General features: G+C 44.8%; 1 protein-coding gene and 1 long non-coding RNA gene across 3 annotated transcripts in view; both read right to left on the reverse strand.

Moving 5' to 3' along the window:
• LOC127909435 (uncharacterized) overlaps positions 1–25471 on the reverse strand; it is a 76233-nt gene that overhangs the window by 7937 nt on the left and 42825 nt on the right. The window lies entirely within an intron of this gene.
• LOC118398583 (centrosomal protein of 170 kDa protein B-like) lies at positions 269–25305 on the reverse strand. 2 transcript variants are annotated; one of them, XM_035794076.2, is made up of 19 exons: positions 24754–25305; positions 22311–22448; positions 18817–18906; positions 16012–16090; positions 15814–15872; positions 15528–15645; positions 14162–14278; positions 13480–13998; positions 12081–13354; positions 11547–11735; positions 11243–11366; positions 9354–11144; positions 5455–5710; positions 5147–5318; positions 4143–4280; positions 3820–3908; positions 3587–3680; positions 3432–3483; positions 269–3221 (listed from the first exon to the last, which is right to left on the reverse strand). In XM_035794076.2, the coding sequence occupies exons 2-19, from the start codon at positions 22413–22415 to the stop codon at positions 2965–2967; spliced, it is 5523 nt and encodes a 1840-aa protein (XP_035649969.1). In that variant the 5' UTR covers positions 22416–22448; positions 24754–25305; the 3' UTR covers positions 269–2964. The 2 variants fall into 2 exon arrangements, with proteins under 2 accessions (XP_035649969.1, XP_052326841.1); XM_052470881.1 differs by adding an exon at positions 4834–4872 and having other exon boundaries at positions 15814–16090; positions 24754–25304.

Below are 25471 nucleotides of genomic sequence, written 5' to 3' on the forward strand. Positions count from 1 at the left end.
CACAACGTGACAGTCTAGGAAATCCCAGACCTAGGGCAGCAACAAAGTGTAGGCCTACCCACAACGTGACAGTCTCGGAAATCCCAGACCTAGGGCAGCAACAGCACTGTTTCTGCACTATAAGCTCAAACAGTATTTGGTACATTGTGGGTGGCAGCCCAGCTGTCTAGAGACTAACACCATGACGCAGCAGTAGTGTACAATTGTTCTGTAGGTCATAATTTTTTGTTGTTAAATATAACATCTAGAATACAATAAAGCATTTATGACTGAAATCAGTTTATTACAAATTATATAATGGTACAAATCAATGTTCATGATGATGCACAAACTGGTATGTAAAATCCATGGCATAACATCTGTAAATATATTCAGTACAACACAAATATTAAATAAATCATTTGGAAGAACAGTGTGAACATAACCTCAAAGTCATAAAAAAAAAAACATGTTTTTGATGTATACCACCAGATATTCACGTACAGTTTGGTTAGCACTTTGCAGTATTTTTATACACTTATACTTGAGTTACATGCATTGTAGCAAAAACAAAATTAATATTGAGAAGTAAGTAGCCCAAAGCTGACATCACCCTTAGCAGCAGTGGTGACATAGTCAGACCAATAGCCAGTCAGATGTCTGTTCTGGGTAGGTGACAAATCCATACATTCTCAATAGCTTTAGGGTCAGTGAACACCATGGCACCATTGATGACTGTAAAAAAAAAGAAGCTTTGCATTTAGCATAGATATGATCTGTTGTAGGCTTAAGTACTTGACAGATATCAAACTGATAAGCAATACTCTAAAACAGCCTGTTAAACCTACATTTCAGCTACAAGTCATTGTTTTTACTGCTTAATTAAACATACTGCTTTATTTTCAGTTCCACGCATGGCTTATGAGGTGTATCTCAAAATGAAAAAGTGCACATTTGGCAAACTAGCCTGAACTCTCACCCAACTAAACTATATAATTATGTTACACATGCACTTTCACAAAATAGTTTTAAAATAGTTTTTTTTTGTCTGTTCTTATTCTTTAACTTACATCTATACAGGATTCCTCACACACAATCCCACATATCCCTGCTGCCTTTGCAGATGGAGGGAGTAAACTGTGACATTGGTTTAGCCCACAACAGCTACATAACTCACAGGCGCTCTTAGTGCACACACACACACACACACACACACACACACACACACACACACACACACACACACACACACACACACACACACACACACACACACACACACACACACACACACACACACACACACACACACACACACACACACACACAGTGGGTATAATAAGGAACTGCTCCATTCTACCTTTACAGAGCTACTAGCACACTACAATACAGTCAATTTATGAGACGGCCTACAGTCATCTTGGGCCAATTTACTAATTTGAAGCATAGGAACAATCTAAGATTTGACCTAGGCTTTGCTCTTTTGTTCCATACCATTCAAACGTTTGGGATCACTTAGAAATGACCTTGTTTTTAAAAGAAAATCGCATTTTTTGTCCATTAAAATAACATCAAATTGATCAGAAAGACAGTGTAGACATTGTTATTGTTGCAAATGACTATTGTAGTTGGAAAAGGCAGATATTTAAATGGAATATCTACATAGGTGTACAGAGGCCCATTATCAGCAACCATCACTCCTGTGTTCCAATGGCGCATTGTGTTAGCTAATCCAAGTTTATAATTTTAAAAGGCTAATTGATCATTAGAAAACCCTTTTTGCAATTATGTTAGCACAGCTGAAAACTGTTGTTCTGATTAAAGAAGCAATAAAACTGGCCTTCTTTAGACTAGTTGAGTATCTGGAGCATCAGCATTTGTGGTTTCGATTACAGGCTCAAAATGGCCAAAAACTCATCAGTCGATTCTTGTTCTGAGAAATGAAGGTTATTCCATGCGAGAAATTTCCTAGAAACTGAAGATCTGGTACAACGCTGTGTACTACTCCCTTCACAGAACAGCACAAACTGTCCCTAACCAGAATAGAAAGAGAAGTGGGAGGCCCTGGTGCACAACTGAGCAAGAGGACAAGTACATTAGTGTGTCTAGTTTAAGAAACAGACGCCTCACAATTCCTAAACTGGCAGCTTCATTAAATAGTATTCGCAAAACACCCGTCTCAACGTCAACAGTGAAGAGGCGACTCTGGGATGCTGGCCTTCTAAGTATGCTCTTTCCCCTCTTTCTGATGCTGTATAGTATATACTGCATTTATTTGGGATCTGGAACATTGTATGACACACCATCCTAACATTCTGTACGCACAGCATTCATATAGAACAAATCTTGAGCATATTCACAATATCAGACAATCAAGTTGAGAAAAGGGAGACTGGTGGTCCGTCAGTTCATTCAGTAGCTTTTTTTCCAAGCTGTAAAATATCCAAGTCATTCAGGAACATTCAATTAATCATATTTTACAAGAAAAGCACAGAACACTGCAACCAACCTCTCTAATGCTGCTCTGTTTTGCCATGTCATTGAAGTAGTGCATCACATGTTCTCATGGACACCTAGGACTGTTTTCATCAGGATTATTACTATGGTAACAAAGTTGGTGCAAGAATGTAGCCTGTCTTGTCTTGGGCATCTGGCCAAGCCTACAGTACTGAGCTACTACACATTGTACAGGACAAGTAGACAAGGCATATGGACATTATTTTGTATACAATCCACCTATTAAAGCAACAAGTTACAACTTATTTTACTCAGCTTTGCCTACTTTTAGTTGAGCTTGTACAAATGTGGAAGAAGCCATTCTAAACAGTGGTACTCAGTTACAGCGGTACTCAATTACAGTACACCTTTACCAGTCAAAACAGATACAGTATACTGTATATCATGATAGTTTTACATTACAAATGACAGTGTGGTGAAGGGAGGCAGTCGCCACCAGCAGATGCTACAGAAACCTGGGAACTCTGATCAGGCCATAAAGTTTGCCCCTTTGGGGCCTCGAGTGGTCCTCTTGGTGCTTTCGTTGGCGTTGGGTTTGGAGGTGGTGGGGCTGGTTGAAGGGCCAGCACCACGCTGTCTGTCCCCAGGCCCAGGGGGCTTACTGGGGGATTTCTTCTGCCGCGAGGGGGACCTGGTGGCCTGTCCTCCTGAAGCAGCAGTAGCCATTGCTGCCACCTTAGGGTTCCCACTGCCAGCTCCACCGGGTTCCACAATGCTGTTGATCACTACAACAACAAAGGGAACATTCCATGTTCTATTAGATTCCGTAGGCCTGCTAGATCATATGTGTTCAGCTTCATTTAGATGTCCTGAATAGGTCATGCAGACATGAAGCCGTTCAGGAAAAGCAAATCAACATCGCATTCCCAGTACATTTTAGGAAGATTATTATTATTTTTTTTATCTACAAAGAAAAACCCATGTGTAACTCTTACTTTCTAGTTGTTTCTGTACTCTTCTCAGCTCGTTCAGGATGGAAGAGATTTCCTGTGACAGTAGAATTAAAATGATTACGATTACACATTTTCCCATATAATGTCATCAGTTTTACACTATCAACGTAAGATGTGACTGTCTACCAATTCTGTACCTTATTTGATGTTTTGAGGATGGGGACTTCGTTTTCAGCATTGATCTTCGCTTCGATCTCCTCCCAGGCCTCAGTCTTGTTGTGGAATAAAACCCTGACAGAAACAAAATACAAAATACTGTATAATCCTTCAGAGCCAGGCAGAGAGGAATACATTGACTAGCTCTTTTCCATTTAACATACAATGCTAAAATTACACAAGGTAAGAGCCAAGGTACATCATGTTCCCTTACTTCATTTTCTCAGCCAGCTGTTCTGTGTTCTCCCGAATGGCCTGAGAGAGCTGAGAAACAGGGTTCAACATCAGATTGTCTAAAATCACCTAGAGGGAGAAAAGGGTGAATGTCAAACACCCAAAGTGTTCGCAAAGTAGTTTCACACACATTAATTAATATATTTAGTCTAATTCCCAGAAGACCAAAATTAACTGCAACAGCTCATTTTGTGTAGCCTGCGTGCCAGTTTGTTTCTGAGTGAGCCTAAGTTTCCAAATCATTGATAATTAGTGAAAGTGCAATTCTAAAGGGAGGAGAAACAAGGGTGACAGGAAAGTGACCTCTTCACGGTTCCACCGTGGCTTAGAGCTTGGGTCTTGGTCATTCATGTTAGGATCCAGGTCCATGACAGCGGTAGAACCCGGCGATAGCAGAACCTTCTGGTAGTTTAAGCTGGCCTCAGGAATATGTTGGACCAGCTGGAAAGAGAATAGAATCAGTGCATGGTCCGCACGTTCTGAACAACTGACATGACCATGACTACTGAGGGAGTCAGTGCCTCAAGGCCTTCTACTGTACTCCAAGGGCACAGTGAGAATAAGAAGTTACAATAGCTCTGTTATTCTGTACTAGAGAAAAATCGACCAGTGTGACTAGTGCTTTGTGATCGCATGCACCAAGGCAACATGCAGGAGTGAGAGCAGTTGAACTGTGAGCAGTGAATTTGAGTTTTGCTGGGATAAAAGCCCATGAAGAAAAGCGACATTAGTGGAAGGTGAAAAGGTGTCTGTTGCAGTGACAGTGAAAGTCTGAAGGGAGCCAGTGGGAAGCAATTATGGTCCAGAAAATCGGTCACCATAAAAACTCATTAAGAACACATAGAACATCCCAGTATGATAAATCCAACAGCATACGAGTGTTTGGATTAGTGATGATAGCCTGAAGAGTGTGGGAGGTGAAGGAAACAAATATCAACCTTTGCAGGAGACAAACAGAGACAGACACAGACACAGACGTATCTGAGGTATGCACCTGAGATGGGAGGACCCCTCGCAAAGATGTACATGGCCTCTGTACAGTAGAGAACAGAAACATGCTCATGATAATCTAAAAAAATGATAAGGGATCCTTTGCACGCGTCACTGGACTTGTACATCATTTTGATGTAAGATCTTAGTGGCACATGGTTAAAATAACTTATAGAGAGGGAAGAAAATTCCCACAGGCTCCAGTGCAGTTGTATTATGCATTAGAACATTACAAATGGATGGAAATAACTGTACATAGCGTGAGGTGCAGGTCAGGTGCATGTTTGAAGTGTATTATGGGTAGTGGGCGGGCTCACCTCTTCCCGGCTAGAAATGGGGATGGTGGATGCGGGCCCGGGCGTGTTGGGTGCAGAGCTGGGGGAGGGGTTGGTGCCCATTCCAGAGGAACTCTGAGAGTCCCCGTCCCCCGCCACGTCATGGATCTCACGGGCCAGGATGGCAAGGTCCTTGGCCAAGTCCTGACTGAGCCTGGGAAGACAGAAACACAAGTCACGACCACATAAAAAAATACATACGTACAGAATGCATGTTCTACAGCTGCCAATCATAAGGCTCAATATGTGGTTTCAGCCAGGTGATCCATAGTGCCATTATGTCACCCTACTTTGCTATCTCGGCGCTGTGTGTGGTCCAGTTCTGGTAGTGGTCATCCTCATTCTGGACCTCATCCACCTCCAACTCCAGTGAGCCGGACTTGGACCGGGCAACTTCTGCAGCCGCTTTCTCCTTCTGGGCCCGGGGGGTCTGTGTGGCAGCAGACATGTGGGAGGAGCGTTTGTGTTTGGGGGTTCCAGAGCTGGCCTCATATTCCTCTTCAGATGTGGAGGTGTAGTCTGAACCCTTCTGCCTTTGACGGGAACCTACCAGATAACAGCACGGTTTTTCATTTGATCCATATCTCATGCAGTTACAGGATACATACAATTTTTTTGTTTTGTTTTAAAGGGTCAGCCATGAAGTGCGGCAACCCCCCTAATTTGCTCCAGGGGAAAGGTGTTTAAAATTCAAATAAAAATTTCAGCTAAAAAAAAAATCATAGTTTTTCTGCAGAAATAGGGACTCCCAGCAGCACCACCTTTATAATATGAACAACATTAGTCATTGACAGACCCTTGGGATTGCAAATACTACGCCACAATATTAAAAACGCAATACGCCAGCTCTGCATAATATGGGTCATTAATTATCAGTGCGGTCAGAAATTATTCACACCCCTTGACTTTTTATGTTTGGCTGTGTTACAGACTTAAATAAAAAACATGGATTAAATTGATTTTTTTTTGTGTCACTGTCCTACACACAATATCCCATAATGTCAAAGTGGAATTGTGTTTTCTGATTTTTTATAGATTATTTAAAATTAAAAAGCTGAAATGTCTTGAGTCAATAAGTATTAAACCCCTTTGGTATGGCAAACCTAAATAAGTTCAGTAAAAATGTGCTTAGTAACAAGTCACATAATAAGTTGCATGGACTCACTGTGTGTGCAATAGTGTTTAACATGATTTTTGAATGACACCCTCATCTCTGTACCCCACACAAAGTTATATATAAAGGTCCCTCAGTCGAGCAGTGAATTTCAAACAAAGATTCAACCATAAAGATCAGAGAGGTTTGCCAATGCTTCGCAAAGAATGGCACCTATTGGTAGACGGGTCAAAAGAAAATACACCATCCAATCATTACAAAGATACAGGCATCCTTCCTACAAAGATACAGGCATCCTTCCTACAAAGATACAGGCATCCTTCCTACAAAGATACAGGCATCCTTCCTAACCCAGTTGCCGGAGAGGAAGGAAACCACCCAGGGATTTCACCATGAGGCCATTGATGACTTTAAAAGTGAGAGTTTAATTGTTGTGTTAGGAGAAAACTGAGAATGGATCAACAACATTGTAGTTACTCCACAATATTAACCTAAGTCAATTAGGTGAAAAGGAGGAAGTCTAAAAATAAACAAAGTATTCCAAAACACGCATCCTGTTCGTAACAAGACACTAAAGTAATACTGCAAAATATGTGGCAAAGCAATTCACTTTTTGTCCTGAATACAAAGTGTTATGATTGGGGCAAATCAAATACATTACTGAGTACCACTCCATATAAAGCAAAGTTGTGGCCTCATCATGTCATGGCTATGCTTGTAATCATTAAGGACTAGGGAGTTTTTCAGGATAACAAATAAACAGAATGGAGATAGGCACAGGCAAAATCCTAGAGGAAAACCTGGTTCAGTCTGCTTCCACCAGAGGCTGTGTTTCTATTGAAACGGAAGCAGGCAGCAGAGGGCATCATCACACAGCTTCGTAGCAACTACACGGAGCTCCTACAGGACAAGCCAAAATACAGCCTACCAGCATGCATCTCAAAAAGGGAGACTGAGTCACATTCACTATGAAGGGTGGAAAAGGTCACTTCAACTCATTGTCAGGCCTTGTTTCAATACTCAGTGGCCCTGTGTTTTTGTGTGCACCTGAATTAGTTTTCAAATCTTAAATGTGATCATATACAGTCCCGTGAAAATGTATTTTCCCCCTTTCTGATTTTCTACATTTTTAATACTGAATGTTATCAGATCTTCAACCAAAACATAATATTAAATAAAGGGAACCGGAGTTTACATTTTTTTATACTTATTTAATTAACAATGTTATGCAACACCCAATAACTGGTTGTGCTGCCACCTTTAGCTGCTATGACTGCAACCAAACGCCTCCTGTAGTAGTTGATCAGTCTCTCACATCACTGTCGAGGAATTTTTGGTCCACTCTTGCATGTAGAACTGCTTTAACTCAGTGACATTTGTAGGGTTTCAAACAGGAACTGCTCGTTTCAAATCCTGCCACGACATCTCAATTGGGATCACCTCTGGATGTTGTCTAGGCCATTCCAAAACTTCAAATGTGTTGCTTTTTAGCCATTTTAATGTAGTCTTGATGGTGTGTTTTGGATCATTTGTCTTCAGCTCACAGACAGATGGCCTGACATTCTCCTGTAGAATTCTCTGATTCAGAGCAGAATTCATGGTTCCTTCTATTAAGGCAAGTCATCCAGGTTCTGGGGCGGCAAATCATTCTCAAACCATCACACTACCACTGCCATGCTTGACCATTGGTATGAGGTTCTTACTGTGGAATGCAGCGTTTGGTTTTCGCCAGACATAATTGGACCCATGTCGCCTAAAAAGTGGACTCCAGTTTGCCAAAAAAGCACCTGGATGATCATCAAAACTCCTGGAAGAATGTTTTATGGACAGATGAGTGAAAAGTATAACTTTTGGGACAACATGGGTCCCATTATGCCTGGCGAAAACCAAACGCTGCAAAACCAAAAACATTACAGGAAGCTTGTGTACGCAGTCATTGCAGATAAAAGGTGGCACAACCAGTTATTGAGTGTAATGGGGCAATTACTTTTTCACACAGGGGCATTTGGTGTTGCATAACTTAGTTTATGAAATAAATTAAATAAGTATGTCTTGGTGTTATTTGTTCACTCAGGTTCCCTTTATCTAATATTAGGTTTTGGTTGTAGACCATTCGGCATGAAAAATATGTAAAAGTAGAGAAAATTAGAAAGGGGGCAAATCCCTTTTCACAGCACTGTGTAACGGCTGTCGTGGGAAGAAGGTGAGGACCAATGCGCAGCGTGGTACGTGTTCATCTTTTTAATAAAGTAAACTGAACACTGAATAACAAAACAACCGAAACAGTTCTGTCTGGTGCAGACACACAAAGACTGAAAACAACCACCCACAAAACACAATGGAAAACAGGCTCCCTAAATATGGTTCTCAATCAGGGACAACGATTGACAGCTGCCTCTGATTGAGAACCATACCAGGCCAAACACAGAAATAGCAAATCATAGAAAACTAACATAGACAACCCACCCAACTCACGCCCTGACCATACTCAAACAAAAGACAAAACAAAGGAACTAAGGTCAGAACGTGACACACTGTAGGACTTTTAAATCATGAATAACAATTCTTTAGTGTAATGTGGAAAGGTGTCTGTTGCACTGACAGTTGCAGAGAAAGTCTGTATTGAGCCAGTGGCAGGCGGGCAGTTATGGTCATGAAAAGCAGTAACCTTAAAACAGTAATTAAGAACACATACACAACATCCCAGTATCATAAAAATATGAATTTGTATCATGACAATCCCCAGTCAGTCTTAAATTTGATCATACTGTATACACTTCTAGAAAAAAGGGTTCTTTGGCTATCCCCATAATATAACCCTTTTTGGTCCAAAGTATAATTATTTGGGGTTCCAGGTAAAACCCAAAAGGGTTCTTCAAAGGTTTCTCCTATGGGGACAGCTGAAGAATCCTTCAGGTTCTAGATACACTCTTACAAAAAAAAGGTGCTATGACTTTTAAATCACAAATTACAATTCAAGATACAAAAACGTGTTCTCTGCATTGCTTTGTGCAAGCAAATAGCATGGCTATGCAGATTGAGGAGTTACTCAATGATAACTTCAATAATACTCACTGGTTGTGCTGGAGTATTTAGTCCCGCTGGAGCGTGTGCGGGTGAGGGGCTGCTTCCCAGGGGCTCCAGACCCTCTTGTGGCCCCCTGCTTTGCCCCTGCTTCACCCACTGATGTCTTCCTGACCGGCCCAGTTGATTCTGCACTCCGGTTGGAGAAGCCAGGCCGGGTTGAAGGGGTGGTGATGGAGGACTCGTTGTCACTAGGCGTAGTGAAGGAGCCTGCTCGCTTCCTGGGCATGGCCAAGATGTCCAGTCTGGAGAGGAGCTTCTTCCCGTCAGCAGACACCTTGGAGGGAGCAACGATGTGGTCTGAGTTCTGGGATCCCCGGTCAGTCTCAGTACCATCATTGTCAGAGGTCTCTCCCAGGCGCGCCCTGCGCAGCATGGATGCTCTGGTGGGCCGTGGTGCCGACAGGCTGTTGGAGCGGATCAGTGCCTGCTGTGCTGCACTCTTGGGGGTCTTCCCATTGTCCTCTTTCTGTAGGGGAGCTATGAGCTTCTTGTTGCGGCTGGCGGGCCGGGAGCCGGTCTCATGGTCAGAGGCAGTGTCAGGCCAGTGCTGGCCAGAACTCTGCTGGTCCTCTGATAGCTCCAGGGAACCGCAGTTCCCCGTGCTGCGCCGCATCTGGAAGCGCTTGGCCTGCTCGGCCTTGCTGCTGGAATTATCACCGGCAGCTGCGTGGCTGCGGCGTTTCTCTGACAGGCGCTCGCGGGCCGTGGGCTGGCGGTGGCCCTTCTCCTGGACAGACGGACTGGAGGAGGACCTGGCAGCCGTCCTCTTCTTGGGGCCTGTGGTGACGTGGGTGTTCTTGTTGCTGACCAGGCTGACGGTGCTGGCTGTATCCACATCGGATTCCCCAGACAGAGAGTCGTCCATGTGACTGGAGGAACCTCCTCTCTTAGAACTGTGTCCGGAGCCTGAGGAGGGTAACTTGACCTCCAGGGAGGAGAGAGAGGCGTCTGCTGCTTCCCGGAGGAAGGGCTGTGGGTCCTTTGCAGTCTCTCTCCTCTGCTCCATGTCCCTCAGGGTGGGGTGACTGGAGATGTGGGGGAGCCTCTTAATCTGGATGTCGTCACTGGGTTGCTCCTTGGTGAAGCTCTCCTGCCTGACGAACGAGGAAGTCCCTAGAGAGTCTTTACTGGGGTCTTTAGACTCCTTGTCCTGCTGGGAGTGGAGGTTGGGGGCTGAGTTGTTCGGCTTGATGCCCAACCTCCGGGGCTCGTGGCTGCTCAGGTGCCTGATGAGGACAGTGGTGGGGAAGGTTTTGGCAGGGGCATCTCGCCCCCTATCAGGCCCCTGAGACAGAAAAGGGCTTCGGGCCAGGTCCGGCTTGCCTAAGATGCATTCCTCAGAACCAATGTAAAAAGAGGTGGACTTGGTAGGCTGAGTCGGAGATAGTTTATCTTGACCCCTATAGTGAGGTCCAGCGTCCCCGGGCGAGGTAGCGCCACTCGTCCTCCCCTGGCTCTTCCTGGTCCTCTCCAGTACAGAGCCATCGTCAGAGCGGCTGGCATCACTCAAGCTGTCTGGGTCTACATCATCCTGGATGCACAGCCTCTGGGTGGAGTCCTGATGCCGAGGCGTACCACTACTCCTCTCCAGGGGGGTTTCTGGGCCTGGGTAGGGGGGTTCGTGGCGGATCAGGATGCTTGGGGTGGGGCTTTCTGGCTTGTCTCCGTCTCCAGGGGGAACCTGGGGAAGCAGCCTCCTGATCCTACAACTCTGGCTCCCCTCTGACTCAGAGTTATCCACGCTGTGGCTAGGCATCAACCGACTCATCAATCGTAAATCTAGGAAAGAGAAACATATTTTAATTCAGAAACATATTTTAATTCCAGTTGGTTCCATAAGTTCTGAGCAGAGCGGTCAGTGGGTGCAGACGACTCACCTCCGTCTGCAAATTCCCCTTGAGGTGGAGTACAGTCTGGTTCTGCACAGCTGTCTGCCAGACTGGCCCAGCGAGAAACCCACTTAGGCCCCTCCTCCTGCGCTGCAGTGTTAGAAGACTGCACCTGAAACCGTGTAGGAAACTATTAGATGCAGTTATACAGAGCACAACGTCGAAGGATACCCACCATTATAATCTCCTTCCAAGAACAATCCTAACATTGTAAGGAGAGACACTGTAGAAGCCAAAATAATAAACTTATTAAGTCCCTTATTTCTCCAGTAGCGTAGGACGGTGAGGTTACCTGGAAGGGGCCTGAGGGGGCCCCACTGAGAGCGGCTGGGTTAAAGCCATGCATAGACACTGCTTTCATTTGATCCACAGTGCTAGCGTCACTAGGCCGAAGCATTGCCGGCTCGTCCTTGCCATCATTAATGATGGGTCTATACACTCCGGCACCACTGTACTCCGGTGAGTCGAGGACACCAAACACCTGTCAGGGAGGGACAGAGCATGCATGAGGTAGGTAGGAGAAGAGAAGGGACAATGGGACTTTGCAAGGGGAAGAAGGAAGGACGGGGTGGAAGGGGATACTGGGTAAGGAGAGGAAGTTCTGAGCATGCGTCCCTCAAGGTATTCCTATTAAGGTATGGTATTGTTTATTCTAGAACTATACCACTTGTTAGAATTGTAGCAATCCAAACAGTGGAGAAGATACAGTACAATAATTATACGCAGCATGTGAAAAGGTCCACCATCCCACCAAAGAAGTCATGGTGGTGACAGACTTTAAAAATGGAGAATGTTTAAGGTGAACCTCCGGCTGCTACAATCTCACCTGGTCGATCATGTTGCGAGCCTCCTCTACCTCTTTGTCCTGGGACTCTGTTTCAATGGTGTACGTGCCGGCATCACTCAGACTGTCCTCTTCTTCGTTCCTCACCACCCTGGAGGCTTTTGGGTCCACCCCACACACCCCCAGACCCAGCGGCATTAGAGGGGTCGTGGAGGGGACGGCTGAGCGAACTGGAGAGGCAGTCTGGACAGGGCTGCGGGACGGGGGCTGAGAGAGGGCTAGGGCTGGGGAATGAGGGGCAGGAGTTGGAGAGTAGGAACGTGGTGCTGTAGTTTGCAAGGGGGTGGAGGGATAGGAAATAGAGGAAGGGGGGTCTAAGGGAGACGGAATGCGGGTGCGAGAGGGTGACATCATCATCACCGGGGGAGCGGACATGGGAGGAGACGTCTTATCTCTGGTGGGGGACAATGCTCTGTGGGCTGCATCCTTCATCAGGAACTCTGCTGCAAACTCCTGGGCCAGCTTGGACTTCTTCCCCACACTGCCAAACAGCTTGATGGTGATGCCAGAAGAAGCACGAGAGGAAGGCCCAGAACCGGAGGAAGAGGAGGCACTACCTCCACTCAGGGGCTCCTCTGTCTTCTCCCTCTTCAGGGAGCTCGACCTCAGAGGCCCGCCATGGCCCTGGCCCTTCAGAGGAACAGTCACCTGCTGGGTGGGGGGGATGTGTCCATGCATGGAGTTTGGCCTCTCCCCGCCCTTCCGCCGCTCCAGCTTGGCCTTGAGGGTGGAGTAAGAGTCTGCGTGGGCGGGGTTGGCCGTGAAGGACTGGGAGCGTTTTTTGCGCGGGTTATCGAAGAACTCGATGATGAATGCTTGCTGGCTGAGTTGCTCCTGGGGGTCGGGCTTAGAGGGGCCCATGGTGGGGGAGCGAACCTCAGGCGGGCTTTCAGACAAGGGCCTCTCAGGGACCACAGGAGAGACTGGGGTCTGTTTGGGAGGAGAAAACTGAGGCTGGAGTAACATTTGTGATGGAACTGACTGGACTGTCTGGTGTGGTTGGACAGACAGCACTGTCTGTTGTGACGGCACAGACTGGTCAGACTGAATTGAATGGTGCGACTGGACTGTCTGCTGTGACGTAACTAATTGGTATGACCGCACAGTCTGTTGTGACGGTTCTGACAGCTCTGACTGGGAAAGCTCAGACTGGATCGAATGTTGCGACTGGATTCGGTGGTGTGACTTGCTTTGCTTCCCTTTCCCTAAAACCGGGTCCTCAGAATCACTCTGGGTCCCATCGTCATGCTGGTGTCCTAGAAACAGATACATTCAAACCACAAATGAGGAACAGAAAACACACACACAGCCCCTTCCCAAACCTCCCCAACACCGTACAGAATTCTATGAACATTTATTTTTTAAAGTACCACTCTCTTACCTTTGAGGCTCTTGATGTTTACGGCCTGGTCACTCTTGACACTGTAAACATCCTCACATGTTGGACGCCTTCTCATCATTCTGACATCACTGTGCACCAACCAATCTGCTACCTTGCACTCGGCTGACATCTCCTCAGTGGGCGTGGTGGCCAGAGTTTTGCCCGACACCTGCTGCTGTTTCCTCTGGCGCGAGGAGAACTTGGTGACATGGTCCTTGATCTTGATCTTGCCTGGGGTGCAGTCGTCAAACTCTATGGTGAAGGAGGCGTGGCTCTGCACCACGGGGGGAGTGGACGAGGTGGGGGTGGAAGGGGCATGGGGCGTGTCCGTGTCCTTGGTGGGAATCTCGTGGAGCTCTGCCCCCGGGGACTTGGGATGCAGCGGAAACTCCTTGGTAGGGATCTCAAAGTAGCTGGGCTCCCGATGGTAGGAGAAGCTGGACTTGCCCTGGGCGTCCCTGTACTCTAACAGGGAGCCATTCACCTCTGAATCTAACGCTGAACCTTCTTTAGGAATCTCTGCAAATGGATAGGTATGAAAGCACCAATGAGGCTACACAAGCAAATCAAAAGACAAGCATAAACCATTCTTTGTTCATTTCTATTGTTTAAAAAAGGAAATGCAAACATTTTTACATGATATTTCCTCAATGAAAATGGTGTGAATCGAAGATTCACTGACCTGGGTGACCCTCCTCTGACCGATGTCCCTCACTGTGTTGTCTTTTGCTGGCCGCATCCTCCTCCCCCCACCATGAGGGCTGGCCATACAATGGAGTGGGCCGGGAGGTTGGAGTCTCTGAACACGCAACACACACACACACACACACGAGAGGACTCATTTCTCTGCAGCAGTCATCATCTACTATTGGTCCACTGGGAGTTTAGAGAAAGAATATTCAAGGTTTGTCTCTAGCCCACTAGAATACATCAAATCAGACACACATAAAGCTTGTTATTTATGACATAGTATTTCATTGAATGTGTCCAGCACATCCAGTTGATCTCGAGGCAGCGCTCGTTCAAGGTTTTTACTGCCGAGGCTACAGTAAACAAGGAGAGTAATTGTGTGTTGATTTGACGGATTCAGTTGTTATCCACTGGATTATACTCATGCCGTCACAGCCTCGCAGGGAAAGCATAACATATCAGGGACTCATCAGCCAGAGGTCACAACACAGGCAGCCTATAAAGCCTTTAGTCGATAGACAGTTGATCGTGACCTGTTTATGACGTAAGGATTACTCTCTGGCAGAGCGATTGGCAGTGGGGATGCCAGTGTGAATTACAGAGCAAAAAAAAAATCAAGCAGGCCATCAGTGCTGAGCTGAGACTATGGGTGCGGTAGCCATCACCATGGAGACTGGAGGTGTCCGCATGCAGCCGCCGACGAGGGAGAGAGAGGGGTGACAAAGAGGGGGAGCATGTTGAAATAGGATGAGCTGATGCTGACATCATGGTCGAGGGACATTTATTTATTATTGAGGAGCAGAGCAAAGTTCAAATACTCATCATCCTCACACACCTTACCCTTCCAGATATTACCGAGTCACAGTTTATAAATCAGAATAATCCTGGATCATTCAGCCAAGTTAAACAGCTGTGTTAGTATCATCCCAAAAGAAATAGAAAAACACACCATGTCCCTCCACAGCAGATGTGGAGGGGCGACATCGGCGGATGCAGTGGATTGAGACGCAGCCCAAAAACAGATCTCTCTAGCTTAAGCTGACGGATTTCGATGGGGATTTTTGTATTTAATCAAAATCAAATATTATGTTCATTAGATTGACGCAATCTTAAGGATTAATCAGTGAGATAAATGAAAAGAGAGCAACCCACTATGTCCCAATTCCCGGAGTTGTCATGAGCTCAAAGCCTCTATAACCTATCATGTAGTTATCCAAACAGGTCTATCAATATGAGCACGACATGTATCTAGACATCCTACTAATGAGCTTTGTTTTATGAGAGAAAAAAAACACATACCGTGGAAATATACGGTGGAAGAGCATTTAAACAGGTTTGAAGCCTTCGCTAACGCTCACCTTGACACAGAGATTTCCTGTCCGTCTTCTCTAGCTTGGACCTGTCATCCAGGTGCTCAGCCCTCTTCCCCTCTGAGGCTCTCAGACCCATCTGCAGCTGGCTGGTGTACTTCTCATGCTGAAACAGCAGGAGGCGCAACACAACTCAAAAAACAACACACTCAGGTTTCCTAAGAGCGCTCCAGCTAAATGACGCGATGGTAGACCAGTATGGACTGAAAAGCTAGTCCGGGTTAGGGTTTATTGTTGAATACAGTTGAGGTTTGCATTAGCATAGAAAGCTGACCTTGAGTGCCTCCTCTGGGACTTTGTGTTGGCTCTTCTCCAGGACGTACACATGGGAATGTAAATACTAGGTTAAAGGCAATAGCCAATCACATCAAAGACAAGCAATTTCAACCAAATTCCAAAGCCAATGTTGATTACGCATGTATGGCACAAGAATTATGCACTGATGACGTGAGTGAGGGAAAAAAAAGGATATTGTATCCGAAGCGAATGACATCAGACAGCTTGAGGGTAATGTAAATCTGGTCTGGGATCCTCAGGTCATTCACAAAGGTCTAGAGGGGAACACAACATAGTTGGTTACTGTAAACAGGAGATGTTGAAGGATCACATGTAACATGAGTCTCCACGAGGTCCTGGGATAGACACTGTGCACCACTCATCCACCTTCAACACAAGCAAGAATTTCAGTGGTATTTCAGTCCAGTACAGAAGAACAACTGTATGGCTAAGGCGAGGGTAAACTAGTGGCACAGCCCACTGGACCATATGTGAAGAGAAAACAACCCGGATGCAAACAGGAGATGTTTGCTCGAGATTTAACAACGCATAGATACAAGCCCTTAGCCTAACGGTAGCGCTGGGCTAATTTGACATTATCTATTCTGTCTAGTGGAAGCTACTTGGAAAGTGTCCATGTTGCCCACCTACTACTGAGGGACGTCTACATCAGCTGCACAACAGACAGTTCAGGAACTATATAGCAGCTAATATCCCGCTGCGACCCTACAATTGCCCATCTCACAGCACTATCCAGAGGCTTTTACAATTTAAAGGGAAAATGGCTGCATGACTACTCAGCAGCACTGTTGGTCTACAGTTGTCATGTTGTATGTCATTATGACCTGGGTAGTTGGGTTCCTGGATGCTTATTAGACAATATACCATGAGTATGACACAATAATACTTGTTTACTGTTCTATTTATGCTGGAAACCAGTTTAGAATAGCAATAAGACGTCGTGACTAAGAACAGCTCTTAGCCTTGGTACATTGCCTTTGGAAAGTATTCAGAGCCCTTGACCTTTTCCACATTTTGTTACGTTACAGCCTTATTCTAAAATGTATTCTATTGTCCCCCCCCCCCTTCAACAATCTACACCCAATATCCCACAATGACAAAGCAAAAACAGTTTAGACATTTTTGCAAATGTATTAAAAATGGAAATATCAAATGTACTAAAAATGGAAATATCAAATGTACATACGTATTCAGACCCTTTAGTCAGTACTTTGATGAAGCACCTTTGGCAGCGATTTCAGCTTCGAGACTTCTTGAATATGACGTTACAAGCTTGGCATACATGTATTTGAGGAGATTCTCCCATTCTTCTCTGCAGATCCTCTCAAGCTCTGTCAGGTTGGAGCGTTGCTGCACAGCTATTTTCAGGTCTCTCCAGAGATGTTCGATTGTCCCTGCCGCTGAAAAACACCCCACAGTCTGCTACCTCCACCATGCTTCACTGTAGGGATGGTGCCATGTTTCCTTCAGCCGTGACGCTTGGCATTCAGGCCAAATAGTTCAATCTTGATTTCATCAGACCAGAGAATCTTGTTTCTCATGGCCTGAGTCTTTAGGCGCCTTTTGGGAAACTCCAAGCAGGCTGTCATGTACCTTTTACTGAGGAGTGGCAGAGATGTTTGTCCTTCTGGAAGGTTCTCCCATCTCCACAGAGGAACTCCATCAGAGTGACCATCCGGTTTTTGGTCACCTCACTAACCAAGGCCCTTCTCCCCCGATTGCCCAGTTTGGCCAGGCGACCAGCTCTAGGAAGAGTCTTGGTTGTTCCAAACTTATTCCATTTCAGAATGATGGAGGCCACTGTGTTCTTGGGGACATACAATGCTGCAGAATTTTTTTGGTACCCTTCCCCAGATCTGTTTCTCGAGCCAATCCTGTCTCGGAGCTCTAGAGACACTTCCTTCAACCTCATGGCTTGGTTATTGCTCTGACATGCACTGTCAACTGTGGGACCTTATATAGACAGGTGTGTGCCTTCATAAATCCTGTCCAATCAATTGAATTTACCACAAGTGGATCTCAAGAATAATCAATGGAAACAGGACGCACCTGAGCTCAATTTCGAGTCTCATAGCAAAGGGGCTGAATACTTATGTAAATAAAATATTTCTGACATTTACAAAAATGTCTAAAACCTGTTTTCACTTTGTCATTATGGGGTATTGTGTGTAGATTGCTGAGGAACATTTTTTATTTAATACATTTTAGAATAAGGCTGTAACATAACCAAATGTGGAAAAAGTCAAGGGGCCTGAATACTTTCCGAAGGCACTGTATATTTTAAGCAATGAGGCACGAAGTGGTGTAGTATATGGCCAATATACCAAGGCTAAGAGCTGTTCTTAAGTGGAGTGCCTGGATACAGCCATTAGCTGTGGTATATTGGCCACATACCACAAACCCCCAAGGTGACTTATTGCTGTTATTACATGGTTACCAACATAATTAGTAAAAAAGTTATTTCAAAGTTTTGTTGTTGTTGGTCATACCCGTAGTATACGGTCTGATATACCATACCACGGCATTCAGCCAATCAGCATTCAGGGCTCTAACCGTCCAGTTTATAAACACCCATGTAAAATAGATAACCAGCTTAAGCAAGCACTTAATGGAACGTATCTACTATGCTAAGCTTAGAACTAGCATTTACATTGTCACTGCACAGTAGCCTACATACAGCATGAGCAGATAGTTTCTGTGTTTCTAACGTCATAGGACAGCTCTTATTCATAATTCTCTGCTTCTTTCAGCTAGCATTAACACACCCATGTAAAATAGATAACCAGCTTAAGCAAGCACGTAATGGCACGTGTCTACTATGCTAAGCTTAGAACTACTTAACAGAACACTGAAACATCTAGGGCCTTTTTATCTCTGTGTGTAGTAAGGGGAGTCCTTGTACCAAAGACCGTTTAACTTTCTATTGAAAGTATTTGAGCTTGTACCTTCCTCTTTACCCCTCCCTCCCCTGGGTACTCACTCCATTGAGGCTGCCCAGGTCTTTGACCAGGTGCTCATCGGTAGCAGGGTTGTAGTTGATGACGGCATGCTGCTTGTCCACACTTCGAGACTGGAAAAGAAAAGGAGAGAACCATGGATGGTTTACTTCCACTGTGCCCTACAATTACAATCTCTTTTTAAATAAATGTCATACTACAGATGGAGGACATTAATTTGATCACCCTATTGCAGGATACATTTCCTGCAATGCAGAAAAAGCTAAACTTGTAGTCCATTTGAGGTTTAAAAAGACTTAATTTTCCCTTACAAACAATGTACCAACCCCTACAAAAATGTCCATGAATTATAATCCACATTTTATCTTGCTACAAGATTATTTTCCTGCTGTAGAAAACTGGCTCAAAAGAAAACTGGCTCAAATTAAGATCCTACACCTGTACCTTAAGATGTACCATTACTACACATGACAGTGACTGTAAATCCTATCATTTACATTCTGCAGTGATGCAATTTGCAAGACTATTTTCAATACCTCCATTACTCATACGAAGTAAGCAACATGTCAATACTGTGTATGATACTCTATACCCTCATGCTAGGAAGTTAACAGTTACAGGCGCATATGTCAAATACTTGATTCAGTCCCTATGGGAACCAACGGAACAGAACCAAAAGTGCAAACTCGTGCCAAGACGACATGTAGCCGAACTCCTGTTTCTCAACTACATGTGAAGGAAAGACTCAATTCAATACAGCTCATGATAAAACTCCTCAAACTAAAGCCACGTGGATTCCATTAACCACACGTGTTATTTTCTCGTGGGACGCGACTACGCAAAAGTTACAACACTCTCACAACCATAACACCATTTCAAAGACGAATAATTCAATCCCACCAGACTATCTAAAAGCGTGTGTCTCAGGAATCTGAGCGATGCATGTCCAACGGGCCTCTATACAAATGCAAGGGAACTGGAGAATGTCTCACTAGATAATTAATAGCATCTAGTTGTATTTGGTGAATTGTATGAATGATGAGCAAAAGAAAAAAGTCCTTTACATTCCCATCCTCCTACTCACTACTGCCTTGAACATGCCTGGCGGGCGTTTGCCTTGATAGTCACTACTAAAGAGCAGTGTTTCTCTATCCATTTCTCAATACATTTCCCACCCACAAAACAAGTTAATGGGTACAGTTACTAAAAAGTTGGCCATGTCAGTTGAAAAGGATTTCCCTACTATGACAGGGGAGAAGGCTAGAGGGAAATGTTCCCATGTGGTTACATCCGGGAAGTGAAATGGGTCAGAGACGAAACTCAACCACATCATGACAGGAGCCACCATCCAGACAAGTATCCAGAGTGCTTCAGATAGAGACCAAAAGCATTCTGCCTAGCCAAGTTTATAGGCTAGTTCAGTGCAAACATCACTGTTAAACACATAATGATGAAAGACCTAGTGATACTGAAGCCTGATACAAGAGACAAAGGGTGGTAGTCCAACTCAGTCGTGAACCACCTCAGGTGGGGGCCCCATACCACTGAACAAAATACTCTATGGCAGTAATGGCACTAAAATGGCTAAGGGCCACAATGCTACTATCAAAACAGTAGCTTTGTACAAGCATTGTATCCATTTTCAATTAATAATAACATCATTCATTACAAATAATCCAGTTCAATAAAATGGTGTAGTTGCACCAGTGTCATATATTCAAAATAGTGTTTGGAGCTACACAATACCATCATTGTTGACAGATATAAGAGGTAACTTTCACCGCTAAACAAATAAACAAAGGTGATAAATAGTGCTGGAATCAGAGACACTGCTGTGGCTCGACAGGTAGGAAGGACAAAGGCCTGTTATCTGTGGCCAACAATACGGAGGAAGTGTAAGTTACACACAACACAGAGAAGACAAGACCTTTGTCCCCTTCAGAGGGCTTCGGGAGGATAATGAGACTAACATTAAAGTGCAGGTATACTAACAAATTGGGTTTAGATTGAAGGAGCGGGTGAGAAAGCATTAGTCCTATAACACAATATTGTTCCCGGATGGCAACAGGCCAACCATTCGCCGTGTGAGGAAAAAGTCCATATCAGCTGTTGCTATTGGCAACAGATGGCCACATCGGAAGACACTGTGGGGCAGACAGCTCTGCATCATCAGGATCTCCGAGCTGGCGCCACGGCAACTGGTAGGAACTATATACAGTATACTGTACATAAAATTTTAAAAAATAGGCCGCATTTTGGAACATGCCAAGGTTAATAACTCCCAGCACTCTAAACGTCCTCTTTTCACTTCAGACTTTTGTTGATAACCGAGGTCTTCCTCTAGTAGCAAATCAGAGTGTATCTAGGTGTTGCTTTTTGTCATATCAAGGGCTGAGGCTTTGACTGGCCAAAGCCTGACACCAATAGTAGATAGTCAGTCGTCTTGTTCAGAGTAACGTTACAGTCATCTGAACTATGCAGTGAAATGGTACATCAATGTGGCTATAAATATCTGTATGTAAAATGACGTTGCTGTTCCACCCACACATCAATAAGGAAGGTAGTGATCTCCAGCCGACAGACAAGAGTGCTAGCCCTAACCAGATGACAACCTTATCGTCATACCATCTCATTGACCATCCCAAAATAAGAGACCTTTGTTGAGAGGCGTCTGCTTCCTTCAGTGATTTCTGTGATGTTTGACATCCATTTCCCCTTTATGCCACCCCTTCGTACTGTATGGTAGCCAATCAGATTGTCATAAAAAGAGCCTTTACCATTACAAATAGTCAGCCAGTGTTTCTGGAAGGATTCTGAGGAGGTTCCCATTTTGTCTTAGCCCAGCACTAACACACCCGATTGAACTAATCAACTAATCACTGAGCCCTTGATTAGTTGAATCAAGTGGGATACAAGAAAATTGGGCACCCCCTGGATGCTCCTCTGATTGGATTTTAAAAATACTAGTCTATGCTACTGCACTGTAGAAACCCTTGCACAGGTCCTCCAGACAGCAAACGCTGACAGGATCTGGATAAGAGTGAGCATGCTTTCAGAAGGAGGATAGATTGACATATTTTGAGTGTTGATCAATTCGTTGTCTTTCATGCTACACAGGAAAGAGACAGCGGCTGAAGAGGCTTTTCTGACTGGGTGGATGACTCACTGTCCCATGGGCACAACAACCTTCTGCTAATGGTGCCCATGGGACAGTGAGTAAACTACCCCATCAGACAACCCTCTTCAGCCTTTCTCGCTTTCCCGTGTAGCATGACAGACAACACAGTTTTATTTACTGCCCTACTCCAGCCACAGACATCATCTCTGAATGATCTTAGTAGTCACTGAGTTTTACTCACAGACTCCCCCTCTTCCTCATGAAGAAGAGGACTACATGGTATACAATAGTATCTCTAGTTATCTGCGCCTGAGGGTAAGATGATGCATTAGATTAGAGAGTAACATCAATATTAAGCTTTTTAAAGGAGGCTGTCAGGGCCAGGGCCACGTCACCTACTTGCAGCATCAGCTCACAGTCCTCCCGGCCCACGAAGATCATCTCTCGTGGAAGACGGTGGCGGGTGCCAGAGCTGCTGACCAGGAACCATGATGTCACGCTCATCTTCACAGGCCCCCTGGGAAACCCCTTTGCATCCTGGGACACACAGGAGACGCATACAGTATGTCAGGGTAGGACACGTGCAATGTACAGTATGGTATCCATTCAGGGAGGTAGCCATCACCATAATTATGAACAATCGATCATACTGACCAATTGTCCCTTAAAATATGTTTACATTTTTTTTTTGCCATCATAAAATGCATCCAATGGGCAGATCTCTCCATTAGATAGACATTTTGTGGCACATAAATATTTACATTGCTCCAGTGTTGTGGTAACACACAAAGTCCAGCACACTGTCAAGTCTTGTAGACACATCAGCAAATAGAGTTAAGCGATGTCTAGAAAACGTCAAAGAACCGTAACCTATTCATCAACTCAACCAACAAACTATCAACTGCTGATTTCAATGCTGTCACTATCCATTGTACATCGATCTGCTCAACGTAGGCCTTGCTATGGACACCCTTGAGGGAGCAGGGCATGAAGTGATTGACCTGTTATTTGAGTTCACTCACAGGACTATTCATACTGCAGTCCCAACATGCCGTGCAGGATGCTGATTCACAGGAAATAACATGAGAGAGGGTGGTGGTATCAGTGAAAAATCAAAGGCAGGCTTATACTTGGGTGGAAATGAGATTGAGAGCATTTTTTCAAATGACACTAATGAAGCATTCCGTGAGAATGATCAGTAACTACTGTCAGTGTGCCTTTACAATGGTTCAATGTCACCAACAGGGAATGGTACTGTAGCTAGGTCAGTGGTGTAGGTAAGCCCATAGCCCTCTGTTTAGAAGTCAGCTCTGTTATGACACCACAAGCTTTGGGACTGGTGGCAAGGGATGTGAAACAGAGGGCCCAAGATGCTACGTTGTAACTAAAACACTGGAACCACGCCCTAGACCAGAGAGGGCCAGCCCTCTCCTAGAGAGCTACTGGCTGCTCAGGCTTTTGTTCCAGCCCTGCTCTAACACGCCTGATTTAACTCATTAGCTGCTCATCAGGATGCTGAGTCACGTGTATTAGATCAGGGTTGTAAAGGACAGGGGGATACTGCTAGCACGGCAATAGCGATATAGCACTGAAATGAAGAGGGGCTTTAATAGCAGCAAACAGCATCACAGGCCTTTGATCTGTAATCTGTAATCTTTCAACAGGGAGGTTTAAGCTTAAAAAAGGGCCAATGTACTGCAATGGACAAGGGTGGTGTTGCTCTGATACCAAAACGAAGGCAACAATGCTCACATTAGAAATAAATGGAGAGAGGAAGATGGAGAGGTCTTTATAGCAGCTAGAACGTGGATGGAAGATCCCTGCCCTATTCCTGCAGCACTGTGATATTACTTCTTAAGACCACGGTTTTGTGTAATATCACATTTCATTGAGGTTTCACACATTCAATAGTTTGTCCCTAAATAGAATCCTCACTACAATAGCTCCGTGTTACAGTGAACACCCGAGAAAGTGGCATTGCTGCTAAGTAAGCCTTACAGACACCCAAAACCAGAGCTGCCCATAACAAATAACAATGTAGGCCTATGGTGATGAATATTATTACTGCATAATAGGTAGCAACATACTGACTATAAGAAAGCAAATGTTAGGCTCATCTCAAATGGAAACAATGGAACATATTTATGAAGCAAATCTTAATGATTCATAAACACACGTATTATTCATACTAAGAATAGGCATCGCATCAATTTCCACACTACATTTACAGGCCGGTGTCAGTAGCCAATGAGATGCACGTGATAGCCTACATAATGTCTGCATGCCCTCTTTAAAACATGCACCGTTATAGGGTCATTGAAATCCCAGTTACATTCAAGCTCAACCTAAATTTGTCCTTGAGGCGACCTGACTCGCTTCTTCAATAGTTTCTCCAACGCCTTTAATTTGTTCATTAAATAACCAGATCAGACAGCGCAGCTGGTGCCGGATGCTCGCGTCAGTGAGAAGCCAAACCGACTGGATGATGATGCCTGCCTTATATGCCCAGCCCAGCACTATTGTTAGTTCAAATAGTCCTACTGCGATACAACGTATACAATTGACTGGGCGCAATAGCCTAATAGCTATAGGCAGAGGATGCAACTGTCGATATGATGCCATGGACAGAATGCTACAATCAATGTAGCTAACATTAAAAAGGCGCGTTTAGCGCCAAAAGGCTGGATGGAGTAGGCTACTGCCCCATTCAGTGAGGACCAGCTAGATCTTTATCGTTTTAATCCAAAATATATCGCCGTCGACCATACCAAATAATATAGGCCTAGGCCACTGACATTATGAAATAATGTAATTTTCTAATATTGAAATCCTCACGACCTACCTACAATATTCCAGATGCTGCTCCCCACAAAAAAGCAACAAACGATGTCACCATCAAATAGACAGCACCAGCCGTGTCGCACCAGCCCAGTCTGTGGTCAAATGTGGCTTCAAATCGATCTCGTTACGCGGGTCCAGGTGAACAACTTGCACTTCGGGTGAGGATATCGATGCTGCTGTTACGGCATTTCTGTCTGACCAGCGCGCCGCCTCCAAACGCCCAGCAGGACCAACGGCGAATATCAGATGCTCAGTTATCTGGTGGTGCACCTGCTCTAATGTATGCCGAATGCAGGATTATATAGCTATGTCTATCCCAAATAAATATGAACAAGCGTTGTCTAACGAAGATTCTTTGCAGATTCTTGCTGAAATATTTTGGGATGTTGAAAATGTAGTTTCAAAATCATTCACGTGAGGGGCATTGGACACCGTTATGTGATGACGTCACGTCTTTTGTTTTCATTATAATAAAAAAATAATTGTAGTGTAGGCTGACAGCGAATTTTGAATTGCTGATACGAATTCAAATGTTGCAAAAGTGTGTTATTATTACGGATATTGACTGTGCCTTCTCATCCCACCCGGACTGCCAGGTAGGCCTGGTAAACTACATGTCTGTAGCTCGCGCTTTTGGATAGCCTGTAAATCCACGCCCTTGATTACATAGTAGCCTACAGGAGGCTATTGAAATTGGTGTAATTTCTGTTAATGGTCAA

Source organism: Oncorhynchus keta, chromosome 19 (assembly GCF_023373465.1).
Source record: "Oncorhynchus keta strain PuntledgeMale-10-30-2019 chromosome 19, Oket_V2, whole genome shotgun sequence".
NCBI classification, from domain to species: Eukaryota; Metazoa; Chordata; class Actinopteri; order Salmoniformes; family Salmonidae; genus Oncorhynchus; species Oncorhynchus keta.

Bases quoted from the DNA above. Each gene is read 5' to 3' on its own strand.
- LOC118398583 (XM_035794076.2), bottom strand. From the start codon at position 22,415: ATGAGCGTGACATCATGGTTCCTGGTCAGCAGCTCTGGCACCCGCCAC. The intron at 15,873-16,011 runs ATATCCTTTTTT...CCTAGTATTTAC, and splicing joins TGTCATTCGCTTCGGATACA to ATTCCCATGTGTACGTCCTG. The intron at 5,319-5,454 runs GTAGGGTGACAT...CTGTCTTCCCAG, and splicing joins CACAGCGCCGAGATAGCAAA to GCTCAGTCAGGACTTGGCCA.